This window comes from Erythrolamprus reginae, chromosome 2 (genome assembly GCF_031021105.1).
Source record: "Erythrolamprus reginae isolate rEryReg1 chromosome 2, rEryReg1.hap1, whole genome shotgun sequence".
NCBI lineage: Eukaryota > Metazoa > Chordata > Lepidosauria > Squamata > Dipsadidae > Erythrolamprus > Erythrolamprus reginae.
Window position 1 is genome coordinate 229,400,727 of NC_091951.1, and position 20,473 is coordinate 229,421,199.

The following is a 20,473-nucleotide window of genomic DNA, read 5'->3' on the forward strand; positions in this document are numbered from 1 at the left end:
TTTCTCTCTGTGTGTCTTTTTTTCTCTCTTTCTGCCTCTTGCTATATCTCTCTTTCTGTATCTTTCTCTCTCTCTCTTGCTATGTCTCTCTTTCTGTATCTCTCTCTCTCTCTCTCTTGCTATGTCTCTCTTTCTCTCTCTCTCTTTCTGTCTCTTTCTCTCTGTCTCTCTTGCTATGTCTCTCTTTCTCTCTCTCTCTTTCTGTCTCTCTTTCTCTCTGCCTCTATTGCTATGTCTCTCTTTCTCTCTCTCTCGGCTGACTGCGAGCGGGAGCCCTGACGGCGGCAGCTGGACGTGCTGCTGGACGCCGTATATGCCAGCCCTGCAGCGCCAGCATGTACGGCGTCCAGCAGCACGTCCAACCGCCACCGTCGGTGCCTCCATCCTGGAGCTCCCTCTCGCCGCCGCCATCTCCCCGCGACTGCCTGGGGCTGCTGCAGCCGGCACCCTCCTGCTCCCACCACCAGTGCCCTCCCGCTGGGCCCCAAAGGACACTTGCCGCCGACGCCAGGGAAGCTCCAGCTGGGCAGGGCGCTGCCGGTGCCTCCGACCTGGAGCTCCCACTCGCAGCTGTCCCCTGGCTCCTGCCCGATGCCGCGGTTTCTGGCGCTCTCCTGCTGGGCCCCAAAGAAGGAAGGCGGGAAAAAGGAGGCACGAAGAATGAAGCTCTCCTTTTTCCCGCCTTCCTTCTTTGGGGCCCAGCAGGAGAGCGCCGGAAACAGCGGCATCGGTCAGGAGCCGGGGGACAGCTGCGAGTGGGAGCTCCAGGTCGGAGGCACCGGCACCGGTAGCGCCCCACCCAGCTGGAGCTTGCCTTGGAGCTTCGCGGCACACCTGACTGTGTCTCGCAGCACACTAGTGTGCCGCGGCACACTGGTTGGGAAACGCTGTTCTAAAGCATAAAGTGTGTTCTGTCGGGCTCTCTGGTAGACTCCTCCCAAAAATTCACAGGTACAAATTTCAGACACACACACGTTTGAAAATTCAAAACAATGTTCTTTATAATGAAAATTCACTTAAACCAAGCCCTCTTTTGGTATAGCAAAGAGCACTCGTCTCCAAACAAACTGGTAATTTGTTCAAGTCCCTTATCAGTTCTGTGATACTTAGCTTGCAGCTGTGAGGCAATTCACAGTCCTTCTTTCACAAAGTGAAACACACTTTGCTCTGGTTTAGTTTCAAAATGGGGAAAAATCTGCACACAAAAGGTCAAAGTCAGTAAAGCAGTCACGAAACACAACGATCAGATAATCCTCCACAATGGCCAAACCCACAGCCCCACCCAACCACAGGTGGCCTCATTTTCTTTGATAATAATCTCTCAGTTGTTGCTGCCTATGCATCGCTCTCCGCATGCGTGGCTTTATCATTAACTCTTGTTCTGAATCCAAGGAGGAGCTAGATAATTGATCTCCTTCTGAGCTGTCTGCCCCACTCTCCTCCTCCCTGTCACTCATGTCTTCTTGGTCAGAGGAGCCTTCATCAGCAGATTCCACCAGGGGCAAAACAGGCCTGCAGCATGTGGATGTCACCCCCACATCCACAGTCCTTGGGGCAGGAGCTGGGCCAAAGCTAACCACAACAAAGTGTGGCAGGCCAAAGTCTCTAAGTCAACGATGACACATTTTCTCTTTCATGATTCTGTAGTTTCAGGGAGACATCAGAGGATTTTAAATGTACGATTGCACAAATGACATATGAAGTCTTTACTTTCCAGCTGCTACAGATGTTCTATCGACAGCAAGAAGAAATTCGGCGGCTCCGTGAAGTGCTGATCCAGCGGGATGTTCAGATCAAACAGTTACAGCTTGAGATCAAAAACCGTCACGTGGATTCTCGCCGATTCTGACAGGCCACCATCTGGAGCCTCAAAACAGATGTTGCCAGAAATCACTATATTTTGAGATGATTAATTAGAAAGAGGATTTCAGAATTTATTGGCAAGTAATTGCCTGCCTTGAGTGCCCATATTCTGCAAGCTGGAATTGACTGGAAGTTACTGGGGGAGGGGGTTGTGGTGCTCTATTTATTGGACTCATTGTTTGCAGAAAAGTCCATGTTTCACACTAGTTCCATCAGTTGGAGATGTTTCAAAGTGGAAGGCAAGTCCTGCCTGAGTATGAACCTCCTTTCGGTCCCCAGTAGACAACTGAACTGGGAAAATACGGTTGCTTGGACTTTCAGGCATTCAACTCTTTCACACGGTGTTGAATCAAATAGGAGTTGTCAGGATTCTTTTTGTTCTGCATTCTTGGATGGATAAGAATGATTTTGCACTGAATTAATTTTGTTTCCTATAACCAAGGAGAGATTATGTGGGAATCGAAACCATCACCTTCTCTTAGTTTTATAAGTCATCTTCTTCTAAAATTATATTTATACCTAAGAGGTAAGGACCAAAGAACTAGGTCTCATTGATTTAAAAAGGAAGTCAGAAAGAGATGCTTCTGAGAGCTTTGAAAATGAATGCTCTCTATTTGAGATGCAGAAAATAAGACCACTGCTGCTGACGTGGTCTTAACAGAGCTAGAGTGGAAGGCTTCTGTAGCCCAAGTCAATGTGTCTTCCATCTCTACCCATAATCTCTAAGGACCACTTCACGCCTTAAATCAACTAGGAGTTTAATTACTAATGCTCTTAAGATGGCTTTCTTCCAATTGTCTGAAGCTGAATTTTCTACTCATGATTCTTTCTTCCTTTATTGCTCTGAATGTTGTTCCAGATATTACAGTTTAGTGTCCAAAAGTTGAAGAAACTTTTTATTTAATTCTGATAATCTTCTATCATGCTGTTTTATCAGAAACGAAATTTCCACAATTGTCAAATTGCAATATTTTTTTTTCACTTTTCACTTTCTGTTTTGATGCCTATGCCTAATGTTTCACCTGATGTTTCATGTTTGTTTGTTTCCTTGCTGATTTCTATGATAGACTATGCAAAGCACTGCCACCAACAATGGTTTGAGAGCAGGATCAACTACTCCAAAGATTATGAAGCCCAGGATTGGGGTGGGGGTGGGGATGTACATGTCTTTTGCTAACATAAGTTTCTCCTTAAATCATGAATGCTGAAAATGTTCATGTAACAGTGGTTCTCAACCTGAGGTCGGGACCCCTTTGGGGGTTGAACGACCCTTTTGCAGGGGTCACCTAAGACCACGGGAAAAGATAAATTTCCCTTAGTGTTAGGAACTAAAGCTTCTATTCTTGGAACATATTTTTATAATCCGACCAATCAGGCGTTTACACTGGGAGTGTCCCTCTGACCATCCTGCCAATCAGCTTAAAGCTCTGTTGGGAGAATTGGCGCTAAACATATTATGGTTGCGGGGGGGTCACCACAATATGAGGAACTGTATTAAAGGTTCGTGGCATTAGAAAGGTTGAGAACCACTTGTACAAAATGGTTGGAAAATTTGAAGAAGAAAAAAAGCCATACCTAAAGCTGCACCAGTCATAATAAAATTGTAAAATACCACTACTTTTATAGTTTGGGTTCAGATATTTGTGCAGGATTTAAGAAAATTAAAAAAAAGAAAAAAAGAAATTGATAAGCGAGAATACCAGAAAACTGAGCTGTAATCAGACTGAGGAATCTTGTACTGTATAAACATTTAATACAGAAATACCCATTCACCCACCCTCTATACTGCTTCTGTGTTTTATGACTTAATGTTTTTTTCTCTTACGGTTTTCTTTTGCCCTCTTTTCCCTTCAAGACCAAAGTTAAACCATTTCTTTTAATCCATCATTAAATTGTAACATTCCCTAGTGCAGGGGTCCCCAATTCAAACCAGCCCACACAAACAAAGCCCCCTCCATGAGATGCAGGTACCACACAAAACCACACTCCCTCCGGTCCAAAGAAAAACCTCTCTCCACAGAACTGGTCAAGTTTGATGGCTGCTGGCCTTGTGGCTTGATAAAATTGCCCAAGCATGTCCCAAAGGTGCTTTTTCAAGAGGCAATTGGACATTCTGGTTTTTCTTTGAAGACGGTTTCCTTCTTCAGCTCTGAAGACATGCCCAAGCATGTCTTTTTCCTTTTCCAGATTTTTTTTCCTGTACTACTTTTTTTCTGTACCACTGCCTTTTTTTGAGCAGGAACTCATCTCATAGCCAATACGTACATGCAAGAAGTCCTCAACCTACAACTTCATTTAGTGACGTTTAAAATTATAAACAGCACTTGTGACCATTTTTTCACAAGATCATTGCAATTATCCCATGGTCACATGATCAAAATTTGGGAGCTTGGCAACTGATATGCCGTGTGGTCACCTTTTGCGACCCTCTGACAAGCAAAGTCAACGAGGAAGACAATTTCACTTAACAAACTTAACAACTGCAGTGATTCACTTAACAACTGAACATAAGAAATGTTGAGCTCTATTGCGGTTGTTAAGTGGAAGAATGCCTGCATAGCAAAAGCTGCATTTCTTCAGATGTCAGGTGACTGGATAGGGGCTACTCTCAATTCAATTCAACTCTGCAAAACTGACTTTCCTATATGCCAACAGGTATGCTCTGGCTCAGCTTTTTCTTTGTTCAATTTAACAAACTGTCATTTAATGGATTTTGGATGCAACAGACCAAATTTTTATTTGATTTCAAACCATGAAAGAATGGACAAGTCCATTATTCCGGTAAACTGTTGAGACTACTGACATATCGTATTTCCCCGGAAAAAAAAAGACCCTGTCTTATATTTTTTTGAACCCTGAAATAAGCACTTGGCCTTGTTGCCATGCACTCAAAAACCCAATTGGGCTTATTATCAGGGGATGTCTTATTTTTGGGAAAACAAGGTAGGTACTGAAATAAGTATTTTACATCATTTGCATAAGATAATTTATGTGAGTTTGGGTTTAATGAAAAACCCTAAGTCAGGATTTTGGGTTAAAATGAGTATGTACTGGGAAAAAAATTTAGAGCTGTAGATCTCTGAGATTTCTGATGCTATAACCCAGTGTTACAGCTGGCATTGCTTAAATATGCTTTTATAAGAAGTATTCAAAATGGTACAAAACACATAATGAAACTTCTATATTTATCAAGCTTCATACATATAAAATGAATTGGCCTCTGTAATAATCCCAGTAATTGGTATTACGTGCTCATGGCATTTTAATTAGTATCCTTTAAAACATCCAGTATATTTGCATATGTTACAGTTGTGATCAAAGACATTAAAACAATTCCAATTATTTAGGAGATTAGCCAGATGAATTATGCCTTGAAATTAAAACTGGGAGCATAATTGCAGAGAGTCAGAGAGATGATCTTGGGGAAAAGAGGCAAGAACCGTTATCTAAGCAAAGTGGGATAAAACATGGGGGAAGTATAACACATTCAGAATTACCGGTACTATTTTCTGTAGCTAATCTCAATATATGATGAGATATACCCCCACTTTGTATTTTTGGAAAATAGGACTGAATGTAGATTAAACAACTAATTGGTACAAGTCCATCTTTTGTTATTAATACATTATGAGCTGATAGATGTTTCGGAAACTACAGATGCAACATTTTGTTGCAAAAGTAGAAATGCTGCCAGCTAGGGAAATAAAAAGGAAAATACATTCTTGAATTAAGGAGGCCGATCGCTTGCAATTTGGGAATTTGTCTCTTTTATCTTGTTTACAGGCAAATAAATAATTTAAAGTATTTGTCATCTTAAGATAAAGGGGGAGTGTTTAAAATGCATTTCTGACCTGTGCTTTTTGATTAATTTTTTTGCATATTTTTATGTACTGCTCTGATCAATGTTAGCCATTTAAAAGGGATTGAAAAATCCCAAATCTACTTGAAAAGTGTGTATATGTGTGTGTGTGTGTATTTGTGTGTGTGTGTGTGTGTGTGTATAGCTTTTTGTTCTGTTTATCAAGAAACTTGTATAAAACAAATTAGCACTTGAAAGTTATTTTAAAAAATTACTCGTTTTTAAAACACCTTTGAAATAGTACACACAGACCAAATTTTAGTCATGTATGCTTTCTGAGGCAGAGAGAAAGAAAAGAAAAATCTATATACAGTGATGACAAACTGATTATGTTTTATTAAATAGCGCCTAAATAAATTTAAAGATATATGGGTGGTGATTTTTTTTCTATTACAAATACTTTAAAAACAAGGAAACTGAAATGCCCCATATGAAAGAATGAGAAGGCTTGTACTTTATAAATATAAGGAATGATCTTGAAAAATCTAAGCATTTTTAATACTTATACCAACCATGTAACTACAGTAAATCCAATTACTAGTCTACAAGAGCATTTTACTATTGTTTAATCACACCTGCCATAAGTGATACCTCAACAGTTTTAATTCATGTATGTCTCTCTCTTTTTCCCTTAATCAAATGGCTTTTTAGTAAGGCTGGAATTAGAACCTTCCCTTACAACAAAACTGCTGATTGGCAGGTTTGCAAACTACTGCTGAGGTAAGTTTAGAAATACATCCTCAGATTCCAGAATTCACCTTTTGATCAGAAGAACATTACCAACCAAGTGCTACTACTGATATACAAAATAGCTAAAAACACATCATTGGCTACAAACAATAATACAGTGATCCCTCGAGTTTCGCGATCTCGATCTTCGCGAAACGCTATATCGTGATTTTTCAGAAAATATTAATTAAAAAATACTCCACTCTTCTCTCTCTCTCTTTCTTCCTCTCTCTCACTCTCTTCCTTCCTTTCTCATCTCTTTCTTTCTTTCCTTCTCTCTCTTTCTCTATCTCTCCCCCTCTTGCTCTCCCTCTTTTTCTCACTTTCCCTCTCGTGCACCGAGCGGCGGGCAGGCGGCGGACAAGCGGCGGGCGGACAAGCGGCGGGCGCGGCAGCAGCGAGGAGCCGAAGATCGGGGTTTCCCCTTTGCGTGGGCGGCGGGGAAACCCCGATCTTCGGCTCCTTGCTGCTGCGGCGCTGTCGAGCAGATCAGCTGCTGGGCGGCGGAAGGAACCTTCCCTGGGCCAGGTGCGGAAGTAAAAACACCATCTGCGCATGCGCGGCCATGGAAAAAAGGGTGTGCATGCGCAGATGGTGTTTTTACTTCCGCACCACTATATTGCAAAAAATCGAGTATCGCGAGGGGTCTTGGAACGTAACCCTCGCGATACTCGAGGGATCACTGTATCTGAGTAAGCAACACATCCAAATAAAAACCTCTGTGAACAGCTAAAAATCTTCCAAGCCTGGCACTGGTCACTTACAATCCAGAAGCATATTAACTTCAAAAGTCAAAGTTTTCTAAATTTACTTATGTTGCGAATTGTATTAGTAATAAAGCAATCTGTGAAGCTGGGGAGAAAGATGAAGCAGGGCTTCCTGGGTTATTTACTTATTTACTTATGTTGCGAATTGTATTAGTAATAAAGCAATCTGTGAAGCTGGGGAGAAAGATGAAGCAGGGCTTCCTGGGTTATTTACTTATTTACTTATGTTGCGAATTGTATTAGTAATAAAGCAATCTGTGAAGCTGGGGAGAAAGATGAAGCAGGGCTTCCTGGGTTATTTACTTATTTAGTTGCATAGCAAAATAAATTACCTAACTTCAAAGATCAAATTACCTAGATTCTGTTTTATTTCACAAGTGCAGAATATTCACAACTCTATATATTAAAGTTTAAGCAAAAAGAAGGCACATTTTCTGATATCTCTGTATATAATAACAGCGAGATTATAATTTATCAAATAACGTTTATTTAATTCAAGTTCTTAAAAATACTTTTTTTTCTGTTGCATAAAACATCCTAATGTAAAAAATATCCAACGGCTTAGAAAAGGAAAAAGAAGGCAGGAAAAGGAGTATTTTTTCTCTCAACATACATTCAAACAATACAACGAGGAGCAATCCCCAAAACTTCAGGACTATTTACAAAGCTTTGATGCACAAAGATTAAAAATGGAAGTCAAGTCAGTGGGCAGGTGTGGAGTCCCTATAGCCAGGACTGGCCCATCACGCCTATTCTTGGCTAGGGCAACGGGAAGAGATGAAGGCCTGTGAACTCCCAAGAGGATAAGTGAAGGTGCTAGCCCAAGAAGGCTAGGTCTGTAACCCCCCTGGAGAAATCAGCTGCAGGGTACAATGGAATGTCACAGGAATAGCCAACTCTTTGGTCTTTTTGAGTGCTGCGCTTGGAGGGGGAGAACTACAGGTGCGTCACACGTGCTCAAGTCACAGATCATCCAAGGGGTACCCCAAGAAATACTGAACAGTCCTTCGGAGTCACAGAAGACTTTGATCTTCATCTTCTTCCCCTTCATCATCTGTTTCTCTTTTTCGCTTTTCACCTTTCTCTTCTTCATCTGCAGAAGACAGAAATTATTCCGTAATGACTATTCCAAGGACATACAGTACGTTCAGTTAAATTATGCAACAAGTCTATTACAGGCTCCATAAAGGAAAACATTTTAGAAACCTCCCAAAATTGTTTACTATTGCATAGTTCCCTCTAAGCTGCGCAGTGGGCTGGAGTGCACTAAAAAACGATGCATGGCGCACGCTTTTCTATGGCTGCTCAGAAAGGAGGAAGGCGGAGGCCCCCCTTGCCGCCGCCCGCCGCTGCCGCCACCACCAGGTCTTTGCCGGGACTGGCAAAGCAGTGTTTCACTCTTCGTCCTCCACCTCCTCCTCAGCAGCAGCTCTGCAGGGCTTTGAAATGACGTCAAGCCTGCGCCGAGGGAAACGGCGCGTTTTTCAAATGCGCTGCTTCCCCGGGCAGCTGGCTTCGCCTCCTCCCCTGCCGCCGCACTGAGGGCTTCCCCCTGCCGCCGGGTCCCCTCGCTGCTGAATTCAATGTTGCTGCCGGGGGGGGGGGGGCGGTTGACGGGCAATGTTACCTCTAAGCTGCCGAAGAGGAAGAAGATCCGGATTGAGCGGGAAATGACGGAGGGGAGAGGGGGTGGGGAGACCTGCGACAGCCAGCAAAGCTGCTGACAGCAACCACCCGATCGCTGTGAAGGAGTCTCAAAAGCCTCCTGAGGGGGTTTAAAGCAGGGCCTGGAAGATTGCCCCCCCCCCCCACACACATTTTGAAATGGAGAATCCGGCAGTCAAAAGAGATGCGAGCTGTCCATTGTGAGTACTGAGACAATGGGAGGAGTTGTGAAACTTCGGAGAGAGGGATGGGGGTTGGAGAGTGAGGACGAAACTTCGGAGAGGGAGGATGAAAAGGCGGGAGGGGCTGGAGCCGATTGCCTAGCAGCAGTCTCTTCCCCACCCCGTTTCCCTCCAACATGGCCGGGTCCCCTCCCCCGTTTTGGAGAGAGGGAAAAGAGAGAAGTGGAGAGGAAGGAAGGAAGGAAGGAGAAATGGAGGGAGGAAGAATGAAATGAATGGAGGGAAAGAGAGTGGAAGGACCTTTTTGGGGGGGGGGTGTAAATTTTTTCTCTCTCAACATACATTCAAACAATACAATGTACCATCTAATTTCCCATGAATAAAATGCAGCATTTTCTTAGTAACTAATATCAATCATCCCAAAAGTTGCAAAAGTTTTTTTTTCTAATTTTGTCATCCAGTTACATACATTTTCTTTTAGTTAAATTCTCTCCTTAATGTTCCTTCAAAAAGCACAACACCAATTATATTTCTAACTTATTAACCAGTATTCCAAAGTGCTAAATTCAATTCCATTTATGCATTAATCCAAATCAGTATCACCTACTGCATATCTTATTATAATCAATACTTCTAACTTTGTTAAAACAGATCCGCAATTCCTAAATTCATATATCTAAATAGAAAAATAGAAGTTAAAAAAAGAGCAAACAAAACAATACTCCAAGCTTAATCAACCCTTCTCAAACTCCAATTTCTTCAATCTGAGCAGAACTTTGAACCAAAACCTTTTTTTGTATCCCCTTTTAATCCCCTTTTCCATTTTATTCTTTCTATTCTTCCTTCTAGGAAGAAAGGATTTTGTTAGAAAAATAAAAGGGTTATTGGATCAAACTTTGGACACTTCACAAGTTAGTTATGATGGTGGCCATGTCCCAGGGTTATGTGAACATCTTTTGGCATGTTCAAGCAGCTGCAGGGATTCACTTAACGACTGGCAAGAAAGGTGGTAAAGTGAGGCAGAACTCACTTAATAACCGTCTTACTCAGGAGATAGAAACATTGGCCTCATTGGTTCATTTACTGACCATTCAAAGTCGCAACAGCCCTGAAAAAAATGACTTATGGCCCTTTTTAACACTTAGGACCTTTGCAGCAGTCCGATGATCGGAGGATCAAAACTTTGCTGCCGTTTCTTTTTTATGTCCGTTGCTGTGTGTCCTGAGGTCACGTGACCCCCTTTTGTTTCTAACCGATCCACGCTCAGGCATGGAAATGTGCCGCTCAGATATTATACTTTTCTGCTCACACCGAAAAAAAATTAGAGGGAACACTGCCCCAGAGCCTCCATAATGGTTGCCAAATAAATGGAAATAGGGTGCATTCCAGTATTAAATGGCCAACAAATTATTATTATTTTTAAAAAGTTTTTTATTTTTATTCCCATTCAGACATTTTCACATACCGTATTTTTTCGGTGTAAAAGATGCACCTTTTAACTTCAAAAAAGTGCCTCAAAAACTGGGTGCCTCTTATACATCAAATGCTACGGGGGGGGGGGGGAGTTGGGCAGCAGCGGCAGCCTTCCCGTGCTTTGGCAGCTGTCCCCAAGGCCGCCTGGCAGCCATTGGCTACTTCCCTCCCTGTGGGAGACCGGCAGGTGTTGCCCGAGGGGCCCTCCCAGCAGGCGGAAAAGCAGCTTGGACGAGCGGCTGTGGCAGGGGCTGGCTCTCTCTGGCTGAAGCAGCTTTGTTTGAAGCGCCCTTCACCAACCACCGCTGCCATTCGAGGCCATCCCGCCGCTGGCCACATGTACCAGCCCTGGTTGCAAAGTGGGGTGGTGGAACTCCTTTCTTTCGATAGTTTCCAAGCCTCGTGGTGTGACTGATTCTCTGTCTGGGAGCCTGTCTCCTCACCCGCCCTGTGCACCCGCCGTTTCATCCTGCGCTCCAAAAGTGCTTTTCTCTCCGGTAAGGACCAGCACTCTTCTCTCAGGTTGGGGAGAACAGAGCCCCAAGCGCTGCCTTCAAGCTCCGTGCAAGGGAGCCACAAGCGCTTCCGGCATACTTCGGCCAGGCAAAAGACGCGGCAGCGGAGGGCACCTGAGAACATCCTCCGCTGCGTCTTTTGCCTGGCCGAAGATTGGCCAAATCCCATTCCTAAGGTAACATGACTAGTGGATGAATTCTGAGAGTTGAAGTCCACCAATCTTAAAGCTGTCAAGTGTGAAGACCCCTGGGTTAGGGGTTAGGCATGCAAGGATCTTCAAACCTGGCAAGTTTAAGGCTTGTGGACTTCAACTCCCATTCCTAAGGTAGCATGACTGGTGGAGAAATTCTGGGAGCTGAAGTCCACAAGTCTTGAAGTGGTCAAGTTTGAAGTTTGTAATAAGTATACATGGTTGTAAAAAGTATTCTGCTACACTGATATTTTATTAAACAATATAATACTACACCATTTGGTTCAGAATGCTTTCCCCCCTGTTTTCCTACTCTAAAATCTGGGTGCGTCTTATACATCGAAAAATGCGGTATTTATCATCTCATTCCTCGTTTCATTCTTTTATAAAATCTTTACACATATATTATATATTTATCGTATTGCTTTATTAGTTCAAGATTGTCTTTTCTTATCATTCTCCCTTCCTATTCCATTCAGCTCTTCTTTCTCCTTCCCTTCGTCTTTCTCTTTCTAATCCTACTTCCCCTTCCCTCTCTTCCCTCTTCCCTGCTTCCCCTCCTGCCCTCTCTTCTAACTCTCATCTCCCTTCTTTCCTCCTCCTCCTCCTCCTCTTTCTTTCTTCTTCCTCCTCTTCCTCCTTCCTTTACTGTATTTTCCCCATTTTTCTGGGGTGGTATTCCAGCAACCTTGAATTATTTTACACAATCTTACATTTTTCATCTTTTATTCATTCATTCATTCTATTTCTATGCCGCCCTTCTCGAAGCGACTCAATGTTATTCCATATGTATATTCCTTTAATGTATTCCTTTTATTTTTATGTGTCTGTTTATTAATACACTTCAAATTTAAGATTTTTTTCTCCCCCCCTTCCCTATCTCAGGGTCAGAGAAACAGGGAGCCGCCCTCCTGGGATTGGGGGTGCCGAGAGGGGTGACTTCCTCCCCCAGCTGGACATCCCCCCAAGGGCTTCATCTGCGGTGGTTTCCCTCTCTTTTAGCTGCCCCCCCATCCCCACCCAGCTGGTTTGTCTTTCCTTCTAAGGTTTCTTTTTTTCTGATCCTGGGTTTCTCAGGGGAGGGTCAGAGAAGCAGGAAGCCAGCCTCCTGGGCTTGGGGGTGCCGAGGGGTGACTCCCTCCCCCAGCTGGACATCCCCCTAAGGGCTTCCTCGGCGGTTGCTTCCCTCTCTCTCAGCCCCCCTCCCCACCCAGCTGGCTTGTCTTCTTATGCACGTCCAGAGGTGTGAAATCCTGGCGGGGCGGGAAGCAAATGGGAAATCCCTGGAGTGACAGTCACAAGGCAGGGGAATCCCTTTGGCAGTAAGTGAGCGCACACCCAGTAAGAGAGCCCACACACCCGGGCTCAGGTTCGTAAGACGGAAAGAGTTTTTAAGACGAGGCAAAGAAATCTTAAACCCCAGGTTCGTATTTCGAAAGGTTTGTGTGATGAGGGGTTCATAAGACAAGGTATCACTGTACTGATATAATGAAAGAAGTGAAATAAATGAATTGAGTAGGAAATGTATTTTAAAATTTCTAACAACAACCCTTCCTCCTATGTATAGATTAAGATACGATATGAATAGTGGTTTTCCTTTTCCTTTTGTTTTCCACTCTTCTTTTTTCTTTCCTTTTTCCTTTTATTCTTTTTTATTTTTTTCCCCTTTCCTTCCTGGGCTTTTAAAGAGATGTAAATTTGGATATTTTCTATTGTTAAGGGCAGTTACGATAAAAAAGGGTTTTTTCTTAAATGAAAGTAGGAATGTGTTTTCTAAGAATGCTAGAAAGGGACTGAAGCACGATGGCATAGTTAGGAAAAATAGCAAATAGCCAAGAGAAATTTAGATAGCTATAGCACTTTAAATATAAATAAAAGCAAAGAACATTATCTAAAATCCGGATGATAGCACCTGGAAAGGAGGTAGCACAGGATGAATGATATATACCAGAAATAATTGGATAAATAGTTAGAAAAATATGATGAATTTGACTAAGAATTTGGCATTTGATATTGTACTATATTTTAATTTGAGGTATGTAAATTGGAATCTCTGTAAGGTGTGAAAAACAATAAAAAAATTATACCCCCCCCCCAAAAAAGAAATAAATCAAACACACGACAGGGGAGCAATAAAACAATAAGGTTTCTTTTATGTACAAAGACTAAATGCCTGCTTGAATGCAAGACCAATACTAATTTACGAGTCCAGAAGGTCAGGGTTACTCACTCAAAGTCCACCTGATACGTTTAGGCTTGTGTCAGAGCAATGTGGATTTATGAGTCCATAAAGTCAGAATTACCGTATATACTCGAGTATAAGCCGACCCGAGTATAAGCCGAGGCACCAATTTTTGCCACAAAAACTGGGAAAACGTATTGACCCGAGTATAAGCCGAGGTTAGAAAATGCAGTGGCTACTGGTAACTTATAAAAATGGAAAACAATAAAATTACATTAATTGAGACATGTTTTAGAATATTTATTTTAAAGAAAACCAGTAAACTAGCTCTGTAAATTTAAAAGAGGGTAAACAAATTAACAATATTAACAATAAATTAAAAAGTAAAAAAAGTAGCTCGATCAGGAACAAAGCTAAAACCTAAGAGTTAAAATCCTTCAAAACTGGATTCCTTCTCATCATTAATTGGATTTACATTATTGTTCTGTTTTTATATATGCTGTGAGCCACCCTGAGTCCTTGGAGAGGGATTGCATACAAATCCAATTAAATAAATAAACAAACAAACAAACAAATAAATAAGTGTATCCAAAGAAGAGCTTCAGCATTAGCTGCTGTGAGGTTATCAGCATAGAAAACCAAATAGATAGATAGATAGATAGATAGATAGATATAGATAGAAAGATAGATAGACAGACAGACAGACAGAAAAATAGATAGATAGATATATAGATAGATAGAAATAGATACAGATAGATAGATAGATAGATAGATATAGATAGAAAGATAGATAGACAGACAGACAGATAGAAAAATAGATAGATAGATAGATAGATAGAAATAGATACAGATAGATAGATAGATAGATAGATAGAAAGAAAAATAGATAGATAGAAAAATAGATAGATAGAAAGATAGAAAAATAGATAGATAGAAATAGATACAGATAGATAGATAGATGATAGATAGATAGATAGATAGATACAGATAGATATAGATAGAAAGATAGATAGACAGACAGACAGATAGAAAAATAGATAGATAGATAGATAGATAGAAATAGATACAGATAGATAGATAGATAGATAGATAGATAGAAAAATAGATAGATAGAAAAATAGATAGATAGAAAAATAGATAGATAGAAAGATAGAAAAATAGATAGATAGAAATAGATACAGATAGATAGATAGATAGAAATAGATACAGATAGATAGATAGATAGATAGATAGAAAAATAGATAGATAGAAATAGATACAGATAGATAGATAGATAGATAGATATAAATAGAAAGATAGATAGACAGACAGACAGATAGAAAAATAGATAGATAGATAGAAAAATAGACAGATAGAAAAATAGATAGATAGATAGAAAAATAGATAGATAGAAAAATAGATAGATAGAAAGATAGACAGATAGAAAAAGAATTCCTGTCTAGCTCTGCCTCATAACACATTATTAGATCCTATCCAAGCAAGGACAGCAACTACCACAAAATACCATTTTTTAAACAGTTTAAATCCTTTCAAAGGAGGGGGAGGAGAATCTGACAGCAGGGGGCCTTTTTAATCCGACTAAGGGTAATGCAGATAGAGCAAGGAATAGTTACTCACCATTGCTATTTCCCCCTCTCGGTTGGAGCAAATGGCTGCCTCATTTGCTTGAGGCAGGGAGAGGAACTACGGCGTGCCAGAGGGGACAAAAGCTGGTGCCTCCTCGCTCTGGCTCAAGCAATGGCGCCCTCGTGTGGTGACTTTGTCAATGACCCGAGTATAAGCCGAGGCTGTGTTTTTCAGCCCATTTTTTGGGCTGAAAAACTCGGCTTATACTCGAGTATATACGGTACACACTCAAGTATGCACAGCCTTTCCTGCTTGAGTGTCAGAGAGTTCACAGAAATCCAACTCAAGATGAAACCACGCCGCAATGTTTCTTTCTTGAAATGCAAACGATAATCACCCACGCAATGCACTCCAACCCTCCCTTTTTTATCAGGGTTTCAGCAACATCATTAACTCTTAACAGCTGTGTTCCATCATTTGTTTCTACGCTTGTGCTGCTGCTCCTGCCTTCCCAACATCCTCCGCACTCGAGGATTCAGAATAGGATTATTCATGACATCTTCCCCTTCTGAATCCGAGGAACCTCTAGCTGATAGGCTGGCTGAACCCATTCCCTTGTCTGTCTCTTCCTGCTCACTGTCTCTGCCTCTGCCTCTGCTTCGCTGTCTGACATATCTGGCTGTAGCCAGACTGGTCTTCTGTAAACAGATGACTCCCAATGTTCTACATCAAAATCCACAGCTACGGGAGCTGGCCTGAAGGCAACCACAACAGGTAGGGGATAAAGGTGCAGGACAGGGTGGGAAAAAACAGGAGGAACCCATGGAGATCAAGAGGGGAGAAAGGTGCAGGACAGGGTGGGAAAAAATGGGAGGGATCCATGGAGATCAAGAGGGGAGAAAGGTGCAGGACAGGGTGGGAAAAAACAGGAGGAACCCATGGAGATCAAGAGGGGAGAAAGGTGCAGGACATGGTGGGAAAAAACGGGAGGAACCTATGGAGATCCAGAGGGGAGAAAGGTGCAGGACAGGGTGGGAAAAAACGGGAGGGACTCAAGTCTGGAGGTGGGGCATCCCAGCGGCCGGCGGCAAGTTTGTAAGGTGAAAAAAGTTCGTAAGAAGACGCAAAAAAATTCCGAACGCTGGGTTCGTATCTCGAAAAGTTCGTATGACAAGGGGTTCGTATCATGAGGTACCACTGTATTAAAAAACAATATCGAAAATACCTAGAACACTAGAAACTTGGAAAATGATACACATAGTTAGCACATCAATCCAAAAGAGGAGTGGTTTTATATGCTAGCCCATAGGATTGGGTGGCATAAAATTAAATTAAATTAATTAAATTAAATTAAATTTACAATCAGAAATAATATATGAAGACTAAGAAAGAAGAATATTAATGGTTGAAATAATAATGAACTTTAAGAAAGTACTGATAGTTGCAATCTATGCCCCAAATGATAATCAAGAATTTTATAGAAAATTACATAGAAAAATAATCAAATATGAAGATGAAGATATATGTATAGTAGGAGATTTTAATGCAATTGTAGATAAAGACCGGGACTATAGATCAACCAAAATAAATAAGAAACAGAAAGTGACTCTTCCAAAAACATTTTTTACAATGATGAATGAATTAACACTACAAGATGTATGGAATGGGGAATATGAAAGAAAGATAATACACGTTCTTCTCAAACAGACATTTAGATATTCACAACAGATATGATGTGGACGTCATTAGAATTATTGACTAAAGTAGAAATGATTGAAATTGAACCAAATATATGGGCAGACCACCATCCAATTATAATGAAATGGAAAGGACAAAGAAAGAGACCAAGATGGAAATCATCATTATTATCATCTTACAAACTTGCACTATTTCACTGGTACTTTTACCAGTACTTTTATTTTACTTTCCTGAAAGTTTCTAAAATAAAAAGACTGGCATAAAAATCTATACATACCTTCTTCCTTTTCATCGTCATCGTCATCATCATCGTCATCATCTTCATCATCATCTTCATCTTCTTCACTGTCACGGGAAACCTTTTCCTCCTAAAAACAATAATAGGTTTTCCTTAGAAAGTAAATATCTGTCCTCCTGTTATCATTTCTGCTTCCCATTTTCTATCCAGTGGGCAAAACATTTTAGAAAAACACTGATGTCAATGTATTGTAATCCAGCCTTGAATTGTTTGCTACCACATTAAGTAGCAGCCAATGAGAATATAAACAGAAAAAAACCAAGGTTCATTATTTCAGCTGCTCAGCTGTAAGTTTGTTCCTTATCCACCAATGGGGTGGGAGTGGTGGGCTCAGTATCATTATGCTGATAATACCCTATTACAGGTAGCCCTCAACTTACAACAGTTCATTTAGTGACATTCAAAATTACAATGGCACTGAAGAAAATGACCATTTTTCACACTTATGACTGTTGCAGTGTCCCCAAAATCACATAATCAAAATTTGGATGCTTGTTGAATCATATTTATGACAGCTGCAATGTCCTGTGGTCATGAGATCACTTTTGTAACCTTCTGACAAGCAAAGTCATCGGGGATGACTACTAATTTAACCACTGCAATGATTCACTTAACTGTGGCAAGGAGTCAAAAAATGGGAAAAAATTAACTGTCTCACTGAACAACAGAAATTTTAGGCTCAATTGTGATCGTACATCGAGGACTACCTGTATAACTTTTGACCCCAGACAAGCCAAGTAAGACTGTCAAAGTTCTGTCCCAGTGCCTGGAAGCTGTTTTGTGCTTGAAAAGGTGACTCAATCTTACCAAGACCGAGTGCGCTGTAGTAGGTGTTTGAGCTAACCAGATCTGGAAATATTTCTTCTCTAATTTTGGACAGGGTACTTCTTCCCCTTGAAGTTGGTGCACAATCTGGGAGCCTTCCTGTCCTTGCAGCGCCTACTTGAAGAGCAAGTGGCAGCTGTGATCATGAAGGCTTTACATTATGCATTAGGAGCACCAGTTGCTACTTTTCCTAGGGCCGGATAATTTCTGTTTGATTGTTGTAAGCAGCCCAGAATCATTGGTGTGCGATGCTATGCTTGTAGTTGTACTAGCAGTAATAAGAATAGCTACTCTTCTTCTAATTTGATAAATAAGCATAAAAAAGTTGACTACAGAGTAAAGAGAAACAATATTTTAAACCAACCTCTCCACTTTCATCTTCTTCATCTTCTCCGCGTTTACACCCAAACAAATTATAAAATGAAAACTCATCCTCATCCTCATCTATGTCATCGTAGTGATCCTCATCATCATCTGAGAAAGAAGAGTTTTATATATATCAAATAGGGAAGCTGTCACAAAATCACAATAACATTACCGTAGTTTTTGGATTATAAGACACACTGGTAAGACTCACCAAGATTTCAAAGAGATAAGTAAGAAAAAGGTCCTCCCCCATCCCCAGCAGAACTCTGCAAGCCTCCCAAATGGTTTGTGCACCCCATTTTTCACCTTCCCCTCCCTCCCCAAAATGGAATGCGCAGAGGGTTTGGGAGGCCTGCAGAGTGCTGCTAGGGGCTGGGAGATGGCAAAAATGCCCCAGTTTTTGCAGAAAATGGCCTGTTTTTCAACAATTTTTTTGCAAAAAAAAGGGGGGGGTTTGCCTCACCCTAGCCCCCAGGAGCACTCTGCAGACCTCCAAAACCTCTGCACACCCCACGTTTGCAAAAAATGGGCCCATTTTTGGCAAAAATGGGATGTGGTGGCAGGGCTTCAGGAGGCCAAAATTGGCTGGTGTATAAGACACACCAACATTTCCACCCTCTTTTTTGGGGAGGAGGGGTTCATTTTATATTCCAAAAATGCAGTAATTCAAAGGGATTATCCTATGAACGACTGGAAAGGACCGTTGAACTTACCTGAACGGTCTTCTCGATGCACTGCGAGGAGAGTCCAACGTGGGTGATACTTCAGCCTGATTGGTTAGGGACTGAGTTAATTAGAATAATTATTAGCTCCGCCCTATAGCCATCCCCAACAGCTCAGTCAATAAAAACGAAGGAGTAGTCTAATCCAACATAACTTTATTAACTCAACCAAACTATGTAACTGAGCCTCTGGGCCAATTGCCCGGGTTGGGTTTGGACTCTCCTCGCAGTGCATCGAGAAGACCGTTCAGGTAAGTTCAACGGTCCTTCTCCAATGCACTGCTACAGAGAGTCCAACGTGGGATATACCCAAGGTTAAGATGATAGGGCGGGAGAAGGCTGGACCAGGGGTGTATGTATCTCACACACTTGCTGCAGCACTCTTCTGCCGAAGGCCGCCTCAGCAGAACCAAACGAGTCTAATTTATAGTGTTTAATTAAGGTGTTTGAAGTGGTACAAGTGGCTGCTCGACAAATGTCTTCCAAAGGCACCTGTGTGATCCACGCTGCTGATGTTGCTGCGCTCCTCGTAGAGTGAGCCGTAATGTTCCCAGGAGTCGGCAATGACTGTGATTCGTAGGCGGTCACTATACAGGATTTTATCTAATGACTAATCATTGTGGATGACACCTTGGTACCCATCGAGGCCGGTGCGAAGGACACAAATAATGCCTCAGTCTTACGGTGTGAAAAAGTTCGCCGTATGTATATTTTTAAGGCGCGGCGGACGTCCAGCTTGTGCCAACGCAGCTCCAATGGGTGTGTGCCATGGGCACAGAAGTCCAGTAAAATGAGTTTGTTAGATCTATGAAAGATCGTGTTAACTTTTGTCAAAAAGGTAGGATCCAGGCGCAATACTATCCTGTTTGGGTAAAAAACACATAAGTCCAGTCTGACTGATAGAGCTGCTAGTTCTGATACTCTCCTGGCCGACGTTATAGCCACCAGGAATGCAGTCTTAATTGATAAAAGTCGTAACAAGAGGGGTTCAAATGGTTGAAACGGATAGTGCATCTAAGACTGACGGTAGATCCCAAGAAGGGAATCTGTGAACTACTGGTGGATGCAAGTTGGAAGCTCCTTTAATGAAATCTCTGACCCACGGATAGTGGGCCATAGATCTGAAACTGTCTAATTTCACAATGGTGGAAATGGCTGCTACCTGTCTTCACAGCGTGTTGGGAGTCAACCCTTTATCGAGTCCAGACTGTAAAAAATCCAACAAGGTCTCTACCGATGAGTCCTGTGGTTCCACTTGCATACTTGAACAAAAGTAGCTGAAGGCTGCCCAGGTAGCCTGATATATTCGAGTTGTTGATGGTCTCCTAGCCGCTTGAATTGTTGAAATTACTTTGTCGGACAATGCTGCACGCCTCATCCGGTCCCTTTCAATCGCCATGCGGCGAGCTTCCACCATCCTGGATCCAGATGCAGTACGGAACCCTGACTGAGGGTTCTGGTAGGCACCATGGTGGGCAGTGTTAAGTCCATCAAGTCCGCGAACCATGGTCTCCGAGGCCAATATGGAGTAATGAAGATAACCTCCGCTTGCTCTGATATTATCTTGGCAAT

At 41.9% G+C, this 20,473-nt stretch overlaps 2 protein-coding genes across 7 annotated transcripts in view; one reads left to right on the forward strand and one right to left on the reverse strand.

Annotated features, from left to right (window-relative positions):
* CORO2A (coronin 2A) overlaps positions 1–3,644 on the forward strand; it is a 119,547-nt gene extending 115,903 nt beyond the window's left edge. For all 4 annotated transcript variants that reach the window (XM_070742209.1, XM_070742210.1, XM_070742213.1 and 1 more), the window contains exon 12: positions 1,718–3,644. In XM_070742209.1, the coding sequence (XP_070598310.1) occupies positions 1,718–1,849 (132 nt within the window). In that variant the 3' untranslated portion in view covers positions 1,850–3,644. The remainder of the gene's footprint in view (positions 1–1,717) is intronic.
* A 2,509-nt stretch (positions 3,645–6,153) lies between these two features.
* Positions 6,154–20,473, reverse strand: part of ANP32B (acidic nuclear phosphoprotein 32 family member B) — a 52,115-nt gene continuing 37,795 nt past the window's right edge. For 2 of the 3 annotated variants that reach the window (XR_011558266.1, XM_070742214.1), the window contains exons 6-8: positions 18,178–18,287; positions 16,968–17,058; positions 7,683–8,311 (exon numbers count right to left, since the gene is read on the reverse strand). Coding sequence is in view for 2 of the 3 variants with exons in the window: in XM_070742214.1 (XP_070598315.1) it covers positions 8,232–8,311; positions 16,968–17,058; positions 18,178–18,287 (281 nt within the window). In the remaining variant the exon portion in view is untranslated. Of the gene's footprint in view, positions 6,679–7,682; positions 8,312–16,967; positions 17,059–18,177; positions 18,288–20,473 lie in introns of those variants that run through there. The other variant, XM_070742216.1, reaches the window with a different exon arrangement.